The sequence below is a fragment of the Melanerpes formicivorus genome, unplaced genomic scaffold, assembly GCF_026170545.1.
Source record: "Melanerpes formicivorus ecotype bairdi unplaced genomic scaffold, bMelFor1.0.p_v2 SCAF_38, whole genome shotgun sequence".
NCBI classification, from domain to species: domain Eukaryota; kingdom Metazoa; phylum Chordata; class Aves; order Piciformes; family Picidae; genus Melanerpes; species Melanerpes formicivorus.
Window position 1 is genome coordinate 5,926,159 of NW_027142390.1, and position 12,398 is coordinate 5,938,556.

The 12,398-nt window shown below is 57.1% G+C and overlaps 3 protein-coding genes across 15 annotated transcripts in view; 2 read left to right on the forward strand and 1 right to left on the reverse strand.

Moving 5' to 3' along the window:
- The window catches only part of IP6K1 (inositol hexakisphosphate kinase 1), a 44,509-nt gene extending 36,598 nt beyond the window's left edge, over nucleotides 1-7,911 (forward strand). For 9 of the 10 annotated variants that reach the window (XM_068158032.1, XM_068158028.1, XM_068158030.1 and 6 more), the window contains 4 exons: nucleotides 630-840; nucleotides 1,424-1,608; nucleotides 3,906-4,081; nucleotides 4,930-7,911. In XM_068158032.1, coding sequence (XP_068014133.1) covers nucleotides 630-840; nucleotides 1,424-1,608; nucleotides 3,906-4,081; nucleotides 4,930-5,439 — 1,082 coding nt within the window. In that variant the 3' untranslated portion in view covers nucleotides 5,440-7,911. The remainder of the gene's footprint in view (nucleotides 1-629; nucleotides 841-1,423; nucleotides 1,609-3,905; nucleotides 4,082-4,929) is intronic. The other variant, XM_068158034.1, reaches the window with a different exon arrangement.
- A 567-nt stretch (nucleotides 7,912-8,478) lies between these two features.
- Nucleotides 8,479-10,863, forward strand: GMPPB (GDP-mannose pyrophosphorylase B). Its single transcript, XM_068158037.1, has 8 exons — nucleotides 8,479-8,626; nucleotides 8,703-8,783; nucleotides 8,858-8,906; nucleotides 9,461-9,762; nucleotides 9,836-9,914; nucleotides 10,010-10,137; nucleotides 10,323-10,505; nucleotides 10,668-10,863. The coding sequence occupies exons 1-8, from the start codon at nucleotides 8,498-8,500 to the stop codon at nucleotides 10,797-10,799; spliced, it is 1,083 nt and encodes a 360-aa protein (XP_068014138.1). The 5' UTR covers nucleotides 8,479-8,497; the 3' UTR covers nucleotides 10,800-10,863.
- Nucleotides 10,864-10,949: 86 nt separating this feature from the next.
- RNF123 (ring finger protein 123) overlaps nucleotides 10,950-12,398 on the reverse strand; it is a 51,396-nt gene continuing 49,947 nt past the window's right edge. For all 4 annotated transcript variants that reach the window (XM_068158013.1, XM_068158010.1, XM_068158011.1 and 1 more), the window contains exons 36-39: nucleotides 12,135-12,277; nucleotides 11,672-11,766; nucleotides 11,471-11,556; nucleotides 10,950-11,381 (exon numbers count right to left, since the gene is read on the reverse strand). In XM_068158013.1, coding sequence (XP_068014114.1) covers nucleotides 11,282-11,381; nucleotides 11,471-11,556; nucleotides 11,672-11,766; nucleotides 12,135-12,277 — 424 coding nt within the window. In that variant the 3' untranslated portion in view covers nucleotides 10,950-11,281. The remainder of the gene's footprint in view (nucleotides 11,382-11,470; nucleotides 11,557-11,671; nucleotides 11,767-12,134; nucleotides 12,278-12,398) is intronic.

Below are 12,398 nucleotides of genomic sequence, written 5' to 3' on the forward strand. Positions count from 1 at the left end.
TGAAGGGAAGGAAATAATCCCCTCAGCCTAGCAGCTGTGCTTTAGTCCTTCATTTCCTTCCTCTGCTGCTGCCCACTGCTCGCTCAGGTAGACACCTATTCTATTCTATCCTATCCTATCCCTCTCCCTATCCTATCCCTCTCCCTATCCTATCCCTCTCCCTATCCTATCCCTCTCCCTATCCTATCCCTCTCCCTATCCTATCCCTCTCCCTATCCTATCCCTCTCCCTATCCTATCCCTCTCCCTATCCTATCCCTCTCCCTATCCTATCCCTCTCCCTATCCTATCCCTCTCCCTATCCTATCCCTCTCCCTATCCTATCCCTCTCCCTATCCTATCCCTCTCCCTATCCTATCCCTCTCCCTATCCTATCCCTCTCCCTATCCTATCCCTCTCCCTATCCTATCCCTCTCCCTATCCTATCCCTCTCCCTATCCTATCCCTCTCCCTATCCCTCCTCTCTGCTGTGCTGACAAGGATTGGGTTCTTATAGTCTTAAACCTTTCATGGCTCTGGATGTGCTGCCCTGGGAGCTACGTTTTCCTCTCTCCTGTTGAATGTTTGGGTGCTAGTGGTTGTGTTCCCTCTCTTGGGAAATGGAACTGACACTTCCCTTCTCTCTGGCAGGTGTGGTGTCTGTCTGTTTTGAGGGAGACAGTGATGGCTACATTAACCTGGTGGCCTATCCCTACGTGGAGAACGAGGCTCTGGAGCAGGATGATATGCCGGAGAGGGACCAGCCACGGCGCAAGCACTCACGTCGCAGCCTTCACAGATCAAGCAGTGGCACTGAGCACAAGGAGGAAAAGCCTGGCCTGGCCAGTGACAGCACTGAAAGGTAAAGCTTTGGGAGCCCAGTGACAGCATGATGAGCAGGAAATCTCTCTTCCCCTTTCAGCTCTGGCGCTCCTTTTACCGAGGGCATTTTGCACGCCATCCAGTGGCCAGGCTGTCTCATACTTACTAACCCAGCCCACTGTGGTGCTGCAAATGATGTCAGGAGTTGTGCTGGGTTTAGGGTGAACTCCTCCACATGAAATGCTTCTGACAGAGGATGTAACTCTTGGTAGTTTATTGGATGTGGAACCACAGCATGTGCAGTAGATTCAAATGCTTCAATCCACCTGGTTATTAACCCAGAAGTTTTTTCCAAGGCTACTTTGAATACGAGTCTCTGCCTATTTGAACCAGCCAGAGCTGCCTGAGAAACAAATGTTCCTACAGTACAACCTAGCAGAGACGTTAGACCAGATCCTTGAGCATGGCTTCATAGCCCAGGATATTTGTGGGGATTTGCTGTTAAGAGCTTTTGTACTGTGTGAAGTGTGCAGCAGGAGGTGGCTGTGTCCTGAAGAGGGGGACAGTTGTGTCTGGAGGATGCACGGATCCTAACAGGCAAGTTTGTTCTGTCTTTATACCAGCAGCATGCAGGAAACAAAGAGTCCCAGGATGGACCTGCACATCCATTCAGATGTTCCATTTCAGATGTTGGATGGGAACAGTGGTCTGAGCTCTGAGAAGATCAGCTATAACCCCTGGAGCCTGCGCTGCCACAAGCAGCAGCTGAGCCGCATGCGCTCCGAGTCCAAGGACCGAAAGCTCTACAGTATCCTTTGGGAAGCAGAACCGAGTGTGTCAGCTTGCTGCCGCTGCCCCAGCCTCACGCCTTCTGCTTGGGCAGGCAGGCCTCCATTTCCTTTGGCTTTCCTGTCCTTCACACAACCAAAGCTGTGTCAGGTGTTTCTTGTTGCTGTTCCTTCCTGCTTCCCGTGCAGTGACGCTGATGCTTGGAGCAGCCACCTTTCTGACTACATCACCCTCTGTTTTCTTTCATTGCTGGCTTGTGGTTTGAGCTGTAGGGGTTTTTAGCTGGAAGAGGACAGATTTACACTGGATATTGGGTAAAAATTATTACAGTGAGGGTGGTGAGACCCTGGAATAGATAGCTCAGGTAGGTTGTGGATGCCCTCTCTCTAGAGGTGTTCAAGGCCAGGTTGAATGAGCCTTGAGCAACCTGACCTAGTGGAAGGTGTCCCTGCCTGTGGCAGAGGGGTTGGAAGTGTGTGATGTTTAAGGTCTCTTCCAACCCAGACCATTCTGTGATTCTATGCCAGGTGAACTGGAGGTGTCCTCTGGTATTTAATGCTGTCCTTCCTCTCCCTCATAATTCCTAGCACAATCTCTTGTTATAACTGCTGTTTCATTTCCCCACAGATCCCATTCCTGACCGGTAAGTTGTCTCCAAAGCCCTTACTTTATGCACTAAGAGTCTTTTTCTCCTTATGTTTATCATTTTGTGCATAGTGTAGTGAATCTCACCTGGTCCTTATAATGGCAGAGTGAGTCTCATAAGATCCTTGGAGTCCTTCACAACCCTTCCTTATTTTTGCAGCTTTGAGTAGCTTAGTACTTTGGGAATCTTTGCCATCCCCCTGTTGGCTCACTCTTCCACATCACTTGCTAAATGGGATGGATCTCCACACACAGCCCCTGCTGGCCACCCGGGCTGCAAGACCAGGCTGGTTTGTGGTAGCCCCTGTTCAGCCTCCTGGTGTTCAGATGGTGTTACATGAGTTGCAGGACTCATGTTGTGTTTGACATGTGAGCCCTTCTCTGGCCATTCCAGTTGAGCATTCTCCAAACTCACAATTTTGGCTTGGGAATCCCTTAAGGTCTTCCCAGTAAACTAAGCAGCCAAATAGCTATCCTGTTTCCAGGGGGTCTCTTTGCACACTCCTGTGCCACTGCTGCCCCCTCTAGCTCTTCTTGTACTTCATCTTTCGACTCTCTGGGCAGTCTGACCGACTTGGCTTGGCTCCAGACTAACTGGATTTGTTACTTCATGTGCCTTCCACGTGATTTCTCATGTTTTTGTCTTGAACTTGCCAGACTGGGGGCTGTTTGTTTTTTCTGCTTCACCTGCTGGAGTTTGGTAGTGTTTTCCTCACATGGGAGCCACCTGACTTTTAGTGTCTGTATTTTTCACCTTTTACTTCTGCAGATTTCCTTTCCATGTTCTCAAATCTGTGCGCTGAGCCTCCAGGAATTTAGTTGTAAATTAGCCTGTGTCACTTGCAGAGGAGTAGTTCTCTTTGCCTGTCCTCTTAAATGACACTTCCTTATTTCTGTGAAGTTGCTCTTTCAAAGTGAAGCACAGCTAATGACAGTTTGGGGTTTCTTTGTCTAAACATTACTTCCTTGCGAGGTTACTGTGGCTGTGCTCTGGTTGCCATGTTAAGCTGTGCCCTGCAGGGCAAACTTCAGGGTTGTTTTCTCCCCTTTGGGTCAAGCTCTTGCCCCAGTTGTTTGGGGTTTGTCCTCAACGTTGTGCCCTCGTGGAGGGTTTGCCCACTGTGCCTGAGGGCTGCTGTTAACCCTTCTGTTTCCTGCCTTTGTAACCTCCTTGGCTCCCCGATGTGCGTTGGGCAGCATTGACAGTCGCAGCAGCACTGTGCTGTTAATTGACCCCTGAGTTTTCAGTCCATGGGCATTGCATTGTTTATCCATATGGTTAAATTGCTAATATGATTAGACTCTAAGCTCTCCCTGGGCGTATCAGCAGTTCTCACTGGTGTGCTGTGTCCTTCCTGACACTGGCACTCTGCTCTCCTGTTCCCCCTGCTGAGTTTCCAGTATGCCTGCAGTCGTCTTGCTTACTGTTGCCTATTCCACTTTCCAGGCTGATTTCTGATAACTGGCAAAGCCTGGGCACTGCTGTTGGGGTTTTGTCCTCTTCACTTCCCCACATGATTCGTTCCACCTTGGTTATTCTACCTGTCTGGGTTCTCTGATTCCTCTTTGTTTGTTGTCCAACCCTGTCTCATGCTGGTCTATGCCCCTGTCTGTGGTGGCCCTAGGGAGCAGTGTCTCTGACCGGTGAGCTCTCCTTGACACGTCTCCCAGAGTTCCTTTTGCTGGAGAACGTGGTGCATCACTTCAAGCTTCCCTGTGTGCTTGATCTGAAGATGGGGACCAGGCAGCACGGAGATGATGCGTCTGAGGAGAAGGCTGCTCGGCAGATGAAGAAGTGTGAACAGAGCACTTCTGCCACCTTGGGCGTGCGCGTCTGTGGGATGCAGGTAGGGATCCCCCAGGCTGCAGCTGCTGCACAGTCTGTTCCACAGCCTCAGTAGACCTCCCCATTAGTGTCTTGTGCTGAGCACTGGCATGAAGCCTCCCAGTTAGGTAGGTGCAGCAGTGGTCGTGGTACATGCTTTTTGTCTTCATTTCTAAGCCCAGAACAAAGGAAGCTGCTTCTCCTGAGAAGGCCTGCTTCATCCAGAGCTCTTCTGTCCACAGACAATTAGAGGGTTTTCTAATGCAATTATCTTTGTGGCTTAGTGTTCAGGCAGAATCATAGTGCCCAGGGCATGACCTGTGCCTCTGTCCCAGCAGCAGCTGACCTTCCTGCATTGTACACTTCTCTGGTGGCTGCACCCTGTACGTAAGGGTTTGCTGCTGTTGTGCAATAGTTGCTCCTTTCCCCACCCATGGAAGGATCTTGTAATCCAGATGTCTGCCCACAGACTCTGAAGCAACAAGGGCCCCTCATTAATCATATCACCTAATAATGGCAGTACCTGTGGCAGCAGCTCCTGCCACCAGAGGATTGTCCAGGTTGCCAAAAGGTGATGCTTTTTAAGCCTCAGGTTGCTGTGCCCCTTGGGGATGCTTGAGGTGAGGAGCCACTTTTTGGGTGTCCTAGGAGAGAACTAGTGCTTAGGCACCCTGTCTGTGCCCATGGATTGCACCCATGAGCTGCTGCGGGATTCAGGGAGCACGCAGAACTCTTTCCTGCTCCCTCTGGGGCACAGTGAGGAATGGAACGAGTTCCTTCCACCCTGTCAGTGTGGGACAGCTCAGGGCTCTCTGTGCAGGGCCGTAACCTGTCGCTCCCACTTGGTACCTGTCTCCTTTGGTGTTCTAGGTCTACCAGCTGGACACGGGACACTACTTGTGCAGGAATAAATACTATGGACGAGGTCTTTCCATTGAGGGCTTCCGCAACGCCCTCTACCAGTATCTCCACAACGGCATCGAGCTGCGCAAGGACCTCTTTGAGCCTGTCCTGGCCAAACTGCGAAGCCTCAAGGCGGTTTTGGAGAGACAGGCCTCCTACCGCTTCTACTCCAGCTCCCTTCTCATCATTTATGACGGGAAGGACAGCAGGGCAGGGACGTTTGTGGAGCGCCGGCCGGAGACGCGCCCGAAGCGGGTGGACAGCTCTGTCCCGGAGGGCCTGCAGGACGGCAGCGGCACGGAGCCTGGCTCCTCGGCACAGCCCAAGGTGGACGTGCGCATGATTGACTTTGCACACAGCACCTTCAAGGGCTTCCGCGATGACCCCACCGTGCACGACGGACCCGACATGGGCTACGTGTTCGGGCTGGAAAGCCTCATCAACATCATGGAACAGATGCGTGAGGAGAACCAGTAGCCCTGTGCTGCGGCCTCTCACCGTCCTGGCGGCAGGAGCAGACAAGACCACCTACTACCATGGGAAAAAAGCAGATGACTTTGGTTTTAAACAATTGTATTGCTCCATTGTTTTTAAATGTACTTGATAGGAGAGCTGAGGGGAGGCAGGATGGAAGAGCTCCTTGTGCCAGCCACATGGTTCTGACAGCACTAGATCTGCCTTCTGGAGGAGGCTTCGTAGATGCCCGGGTGTTCTGGTTCTCCCTTTGTCATGTGTGTGTTCTGAAGGCAGGACCTGGACACAGGGAAGAGAAAGCAGGAGAGCTCTGGGGCTCTTTGAGGGGCTGTGGTGTGAGGAACCTCCTGCCTCTGGAGCCCCCAGGAGAACCTTCCCTTTGAAATTCTCCTGAGCTGTTTGGAAAGGGCACTTGACGGTTGGCAGTGTCTGTGGGGCTGACAGTGAGCAGCACAGGTGCTGGCCTGTGTGCTTGGTGTCGTGAGCTCTGCCCTGGGTTTTCCAACGGGGCTTTGCTTTTGATGCTGCCTTTTTCTGTTGTTTGGGCACTGTGAGTAACCAACCCAAACTCAGAAATAAAATGACCAAATGCAACCCCTGGCAGAGCTGCAGCTGGGAGGGAATGCCACTGCCCAGAGCTGTGCTCAAGCTTGGGTCCTGCTCCCTCCCCACTGGTGTGGCATGGGCAGGCCTGTGTGCAGGCAGGCACGGGGCTCTGTGAGGGTCACTCTGCTCTGGACCACTGACCAAGCAAGAACTCAGCTCATGGGCTAGCAATAGTATCTGTAGCAGTTAACGTGACCCCAGCTGTGCAGCGGGGCCTTTTGGACCATTTCAACCCTTCCGTCCTGTAGTGTTGGTCCTACAGGTTGTAGGAGACTATGTCCCTCCAGCACCAGGCTGTCCTCTTCCCCCTGCTCTTCTGGCAGGTCCATGTGTGGAGATGGTGGAAGGGGAGGCCGAGGGTTAGGGCTGACCCCTCTCCTTGTCTCCCCCCTGAGGGCCTCCAGTTGAGGGAGGGGGCTCCTGGCTGAGTGAGGAGTGCTGCCACCTGACTGTTTCCTTTAGTTTTGCTGCAGAGAGTTGGTCTTTCCCAAAATCAATAACCAGTATGGGGATGAACAGCCAGCTGGGACCTGCTCTGCTGCCAGGCTCCTTCCTGGAGCTGGTGCTTTACCCACAGCTCCCCTTGATGAGGGCATTAACGTTTGATACTGTGGCCTGGTGGTACTGAACCGTACCCCGCTCTGCATCACCCCCTGTGTTTCTGTACTGGCACCTCCACTTGCTCCCTCCCTGGTGTCAGTGACTTGTTCCATGGCGTTACCATTTCCCTGGCTGCCTGATGAGCTGCCTGGGTACCTGCAAGGCCAGGGTTGGGGTTTCCTTGTTGGTTTTTTGTTGTTGTTGGTTTGGTTTGTTACTTCAGGAAAGCTTGTTTGGAGAATACTCGCATGTAGCATGTGTGCCGATGCGGTTTGTGCACGGTCTGCTTCGAAAGCGTTGATGCTGTGCTGGGGGCCAGCCAGAGCTGCCACAGCAGGTGTAGGTCTATGGCAGGGGCTCTGGAAGGGGGCAGGGGCAGTTGCCAGCTTTCTACCTACATCATACCTCTCTGCCTCTCTCCCAGCTACTCAAAGGCTTGCCCAAGCCACCACTCCCCTCCAGCTCCCTGGACAAGGACTTCATTCATAGATATGTTGAGGTTGGAAAAGTCCTTCACAGTCATCAAGTCCAACTATTAACCCTCCTCTACCCTGTCCACCACTAAGCCATATCCCTAAAGCACCACATTTACACAGCTTTTAAACACCTCCAGGGAGGAAGACTTCACTGCTTCCCTGAGCAGCCTCTTCCAATGCCTGATAACCCTTTCAGTGATTTCCGTCCTTCCCCCTCCCCCCTGCCTCCAGTATTCAGCCTGAACTTCCTCTGGTGCAGCTTGAGGCCATTCCCTTTTGTTCTAGCAGTAGTTACTGGGAGAAGAGACCAACACCCACATCATGGCAACCTCCCTTGGGGTAGTTCTAGAGCCATCGGTGCCCCTTTGCACTGGCTTCCTGCTCCATCGCAGCTGCGGGGTGCTGCCCTGCAGGGGGTGGTCCGGGAACGGGCAGGAGGAAGGAGCGAGGCTGGTGGAGCAGGTGACTCAGGGACCTACAACAGCCCTGTTGCCCTTCTGGGCTCCTTGCATCCTACCTTGTGCATGTCCTTGCCCCCGGCGGGCTGTGCTCGGGCTGGTGCAGCACCTTGAGTCCTAGGGAGCTGCCCTCCACCTTTCCAGTGTTGCCTCGTGCTCTTTCTCGGGGGGGAGAGGGCATTGCCTGTGCTTCCCCCTAGACCACCACAGTGGGACTCCATAGCTTGTACATAGCCTTGCTTCCCCCCTCCCCCCCTCCGTTTGTTTTTACATGAATAATCACCCTGTTTGTGCTTCACAGAGAACCAAAAACCATTAAAGGATCTGTTTTTGTCCGTGGTGTGCTGTGCCTGCCTTTCCCCGGGGACTGGGGTGGGGGCAAGGCTCAGGCCGGACCCATGTCCCCCACCTTGCTACCCGCTGCAGGGTGCAGCTGTGCCCCTTCTTTCTTCCCAACAATTCTCGCCCCGGGGGATGGAGCAGCAGCCCCGCGCAGAGCAGTGACTGGACCTGGCAGCTCCCGCGGTGGGGCAGGAGGCGAGCGGGACCCCTCTGGGGGCGATGGGACTCAGGGCGGCCGACAGCGCCTGAGGGCCGGCGCTAGGACCTGGGGCGCATCCGCGGCGAGAGGCAGGATCGGAGGCCGGTGCTAGGACCTCGATCATGGGATGCAGGACGCCGGCAGCAGAATCTGGGGCGGGCGCTGGGCCCGAGACCGGCTCTAGGAGCTGGGGCGGGCGGCAGGACCCGGGGTGAGCGCTGGAACTCGAGGTTGGCTGTAAGACCCGGGGCGGGCGGCAAGACCCGAGGCCGGCGCTAGGACCCGGGGCGGGCGCGGGGGCGTGGCGTGCCGCGGGGGCGTGGCGTGTCGCGGTGACGCGCGCACTGCGCGCGGCGCTGACGTGTCGCGGGCGCGGGGCGATGCGGGCGCTGATCCTGGTGGGCGGCTTCGGGACGCGGCTGCGGCCGCTGACCCTGAGCCGGCCGAAGCCGCTGGTGGAGTTCTGCAACAAGGCGCTGCTGCTGCACCAGCTGGAGGCGCTGCGACAGGTCCGGCCCGGCGCGGGGCGCGGGGGGTGGCGTGGGGGTCGCCCCGCCACAAGCTGAACCGCACCTGCTCCCGCAGGCGGGTGTCAGCCATGTGGTGCTGGCCGTGAGCTACATGTCGGAGGCGCTGGAGGCGGCCATGCGGGAGCAGGAGCAGCGGGTAAGGGGCTCCCACATCCCCCTGCCTTCCCCCGCAATCCCGCCCCGCAGCTGCAGCTCACCCTGTGCCCGCAGCTCGGCATCCACATCGCCCTGTCCCACGAGAAGGAGCCGCTGGGCACGGGTAGGAAGCGGGCAGGGCTGGGGGGGGCGGCGGCAGCAGGGTGGGCTGGGGTTACACTGGGATGGGTACAAGTGGGGCTAGGAACGCTGGGGACACCACGACCAGCAGCGTGGACGTGGTCAGGTTGAGGGGCATGGGGAGCAGGGTGTGTATGGGTGGGCAGGACTGGGGGACACTGGGAGGGGGACACCATCAGCAGGAGAATGGGGGGAACGGGCAGGGGGAAACTGGGAAAGGAATGCCATGGTCAGCAAAGACGGGAATGGGTAGGGATAGAGCACACTGGAAAGAGGACACCATGGACAGGAGAGTGGATATGGATGGATACCTCTGAGGACTCCAGGAGGTTTTGGTGTACCAGGATGGGTATAGGCAGGATGAGGAAAATCAGGGGCAGCAGTGCCAGGTAAGGGCCCTAGCTGAGGATCTGGGGGGGACTGGGGCCTTGAGAGGGGCAGTGGGGAGCAGGGATGCTGAGACAGTCACAGGTGGGACCAGGAGGATCTGGGCACTGGGCTCCCCCCATCCCTGTGGTGTCACTCACGGCTGGGCAGCGGGGCCGCTGGCATTGGCGCGGGACCTGCTGGCCGAGGGCGGGGAGCCCTTCTTTGTCCTTAACAGCGACGTGATCTGCGAGTTCCCCTTCGCGGCGCTGGCACGTTTCCACCGGCAGCACGGTGGCGAGGGCTCCCTGGTGGTGACCCGTGTGGAGGAACCAGCCAAGTACGGCGTGGTGGTGAGCGAGGCTGACACCGGCCGCATCTGCCGCTTCGTGGAGAAGCCACGCGTCTTCGTGTCCAACAAGATCAATGCTGGCCTCTACATCTTCAGCCCCGGCATCCTGCAACGCATCCAGGTAGGGGGTGGGCTGCTGGGGCTGGGCTGGGGGCCCTGGGCTCACTGCTCAGCCATGTGTCCTGTCCCCACAGCTGCGTCCCACCTCCATCGAGAAGGAGATCTTCCCAGCCATGGCACAGGAGGGGCAGCTCTATGCCATGGAGCTGCAGAGTAAGGCTCTGCACGTGGTGTATGCAGCATGGCAGGGTCTTGCCTGCACTGTCACCCCCATGCTGAGGGCTGTCACCTTGGCTCTGTCCCCACAGGCTTCTGGATGGACATTGGGCAGCCAAAGGACTTCCTCACAGGCATGTGCATGTACCTGCAGTGGCTGCGGGCTCAGCACCCTGAGAAGCTGCACTCGGGGCCTGGTGTTGTAGGGAACGTGCTGGTGGTAAGTGCCAGCCCCCAGCACACCGGCCCTGGGCACTTGTCACAGGTTCTCTGTGTCTTCCTACCACTGTCCTCGCTGTCATCTTTGAGCTGTGCCCTCCTGTCCCCATGCTGGCTGAGTGGCACAGGCCATGCCAAGAGCTCTGGCTGCCCTGCTGGCCCCGCTGCAGCCCCTCTTCCTTCCAGGACCCCACTGCCAAGATCGGGGCAAACTGTGTTATCGGCCCCAACGTGACGATCGGGGCCGGTGTGGTGGTGGAGGACGGGGTGCGCATCAAACGCTGCACTGTGCTGGAGGGGGCGCGCATCCGCTCCCACTCCTGGCTGGAGTCCTGCATCGTGGGCTGGAGCTGCTCCGTGGGGCAGTGGGTGAGGACACGGGTGCCTCTGCAGGGCTTGGGGCTCACCTCTTGCCCTCCCACCGCCCCTGGCTGCTGCCAAAGGGATGGAGGGATGCGCTGGTGGGCAAGAGCCAGAGCTTGGCAGCGGGCCCTGAAGCGGGGCAGGTGTGACCGGGTCTGTGTGGGGCAGGTGCGCATGGAGAACGTGACGGTGCTGGGCGAGGATGTCATCGTCAACGACGAGCTCTACCTCAACGGGGCCAACGTGCTGCCACACAAGTCCATCGCCGAGTCCGTCCCGGAGCCGCGCATCATCATGTAGCAGGCTGCGGTGCCCCTGCGCTCCCAGCGCTGCTTGCATTAAATATTTATATTTCCAGATACCACTGAGCGTAGTCTGAGCACAGCCCAAGTGCTGGGGCGCTTGCCAGGGCTGACCTGGATTCCTGTCCCCACATCTCAGGGCACCACATAAGGAAGAATAATTTAATGCTGCATTTCATGAAGTCAGCCCCCAGCCAGGGGCAAGTTAACAGCCCAACTGCCCAGCCTGGCCCCCCTGCCCCAGCGCTGGGGCTGCCGCAGAGCTTGGCCTCCCCTCCCTGAGAACGGCCTGTGGGACAGAGAGGTGCTGGGTGAGGGGGATGCTGGGGCCCAGAGCCTGGCGTTGGATCTCACCCCTACCATCCTGTCCCTCCCGGCAGCCCCCTGCCCTGCACTGTAGCCGGTGCTGGGTCTTGGCCCTGCAGGCAATGAGAGAAGTCAGTTGCTCAGCTTGGGGAGCCTGTGGTGTGTGGCTGGGCGCTAAGAGCTGGCTGGCTTGGTGAAGTCATCCACCCCTGTGATGGTGGCCTTGCAGAAGAAGCAGTCCTTGTTGTTCATCAGGTGCTGATTGATGCAGGCTCTGGGACAGAGGAGGAAAGAATGTGAGTGCTCCCCAGCACAGCATGGGGAGGCCATCCTGGTGGGGGGTCATGTGTGTGAGCTACTCACTTGCACGACTTGTGGGAGCAGGGTCTGAAGATGGCCGAGATTGGGTGTGCGTAGCAGATTGGGCACAGGTCTTCCTCACTGGTGGGCTGTTGGGAGACAGCAGGCTCTTACCAGTACCAGCAAAAAACCCATGTCCCAGAGCAGCTGTGCTAGGTGCTGGGGCTAGTGCCACACACAGGGACGGGGTGGGAGGAAACTCACCAGTGTGGTGGCAGCTGCCTGCTTGGACTCCTCGCTCAGGTGGCTCAGCATCTTTTCCACCTTTGCCAGCTCCTCAACACTGATGTACTCTGTGTCTGTGAAACAAATGGTGGATGTGGGGGGGATGTCACTCAGGCTCCCCCAGGGTGCTGGGGGACTGCAGCTGCCCTTGGGAACCAGCCAGGGCAGGGAGCTTGGTGCTGGAGACAGGAATCCCTGAATTGGGGTCAGCAATTTGGACACTGGGCACCACAAAGGGACAAAACTGCTGCCAGAAGCAGGCAGTAGACAGAGCTCCATCCCAAATGCCACCACTGGGAGACAGCAGGAGAGCCATGGATCCCTGTCCCAAGGCTAAGGGGCTGGGATATGTTGTAGGGGTCACAGATGGCAGGAGCTCCAGTGCCCCCAATCCCAGCCATAGCCCCATGGTGGACACAGCCCATGCAGCAAGAACACTTACAGGTGTGCAGGGAGAAGTGGCGCTTGTCTGCAGCTGGGGCAGCAGCTGCCAGGGCTGAGGGCTCGGCATGGCCCAGCAGGTACTGGATGGAGCGCAGCTGGAAGCAGGGGTCTGCCAGCAGCACTGCTGTCGCACGCTCAGCCCTGTGGAGAGACATAGTCTGGCCTCTGCCCTGGGTAAAACCCACCCTACAGTCACAAGGCCACCCCACTGCAGCCCCAGCTGGTGGGTCCCCTGACTCCTTGCAGCATGGAGCCAGGGAAA

Bases quoted from the DNA above. Each gene is read 5' to 3' on its own strand.
- GMPPB (XM_068158037.1), top strand. From the start codon at position 8,498: ATGCGGGCGCTGATCCTGGTGGGCGGCTTCGGGACGCGGCTGCGGCCG. The intron at 9,763-9,835 runs GTAGGGGGTGGG...CTGTCCCCACAG, and splicing joins GCATCCTGCAACGCATCCAG to CTGCGTCCCACCTCCATCGA. The intron at 10,138-10,322 runs GTAAGTGCCAGC...TCTTCCTTCCAG, and splicing joins TTGTAGGGAACGTGCTGGTG to GACCCCACTGCCAAGATCGG.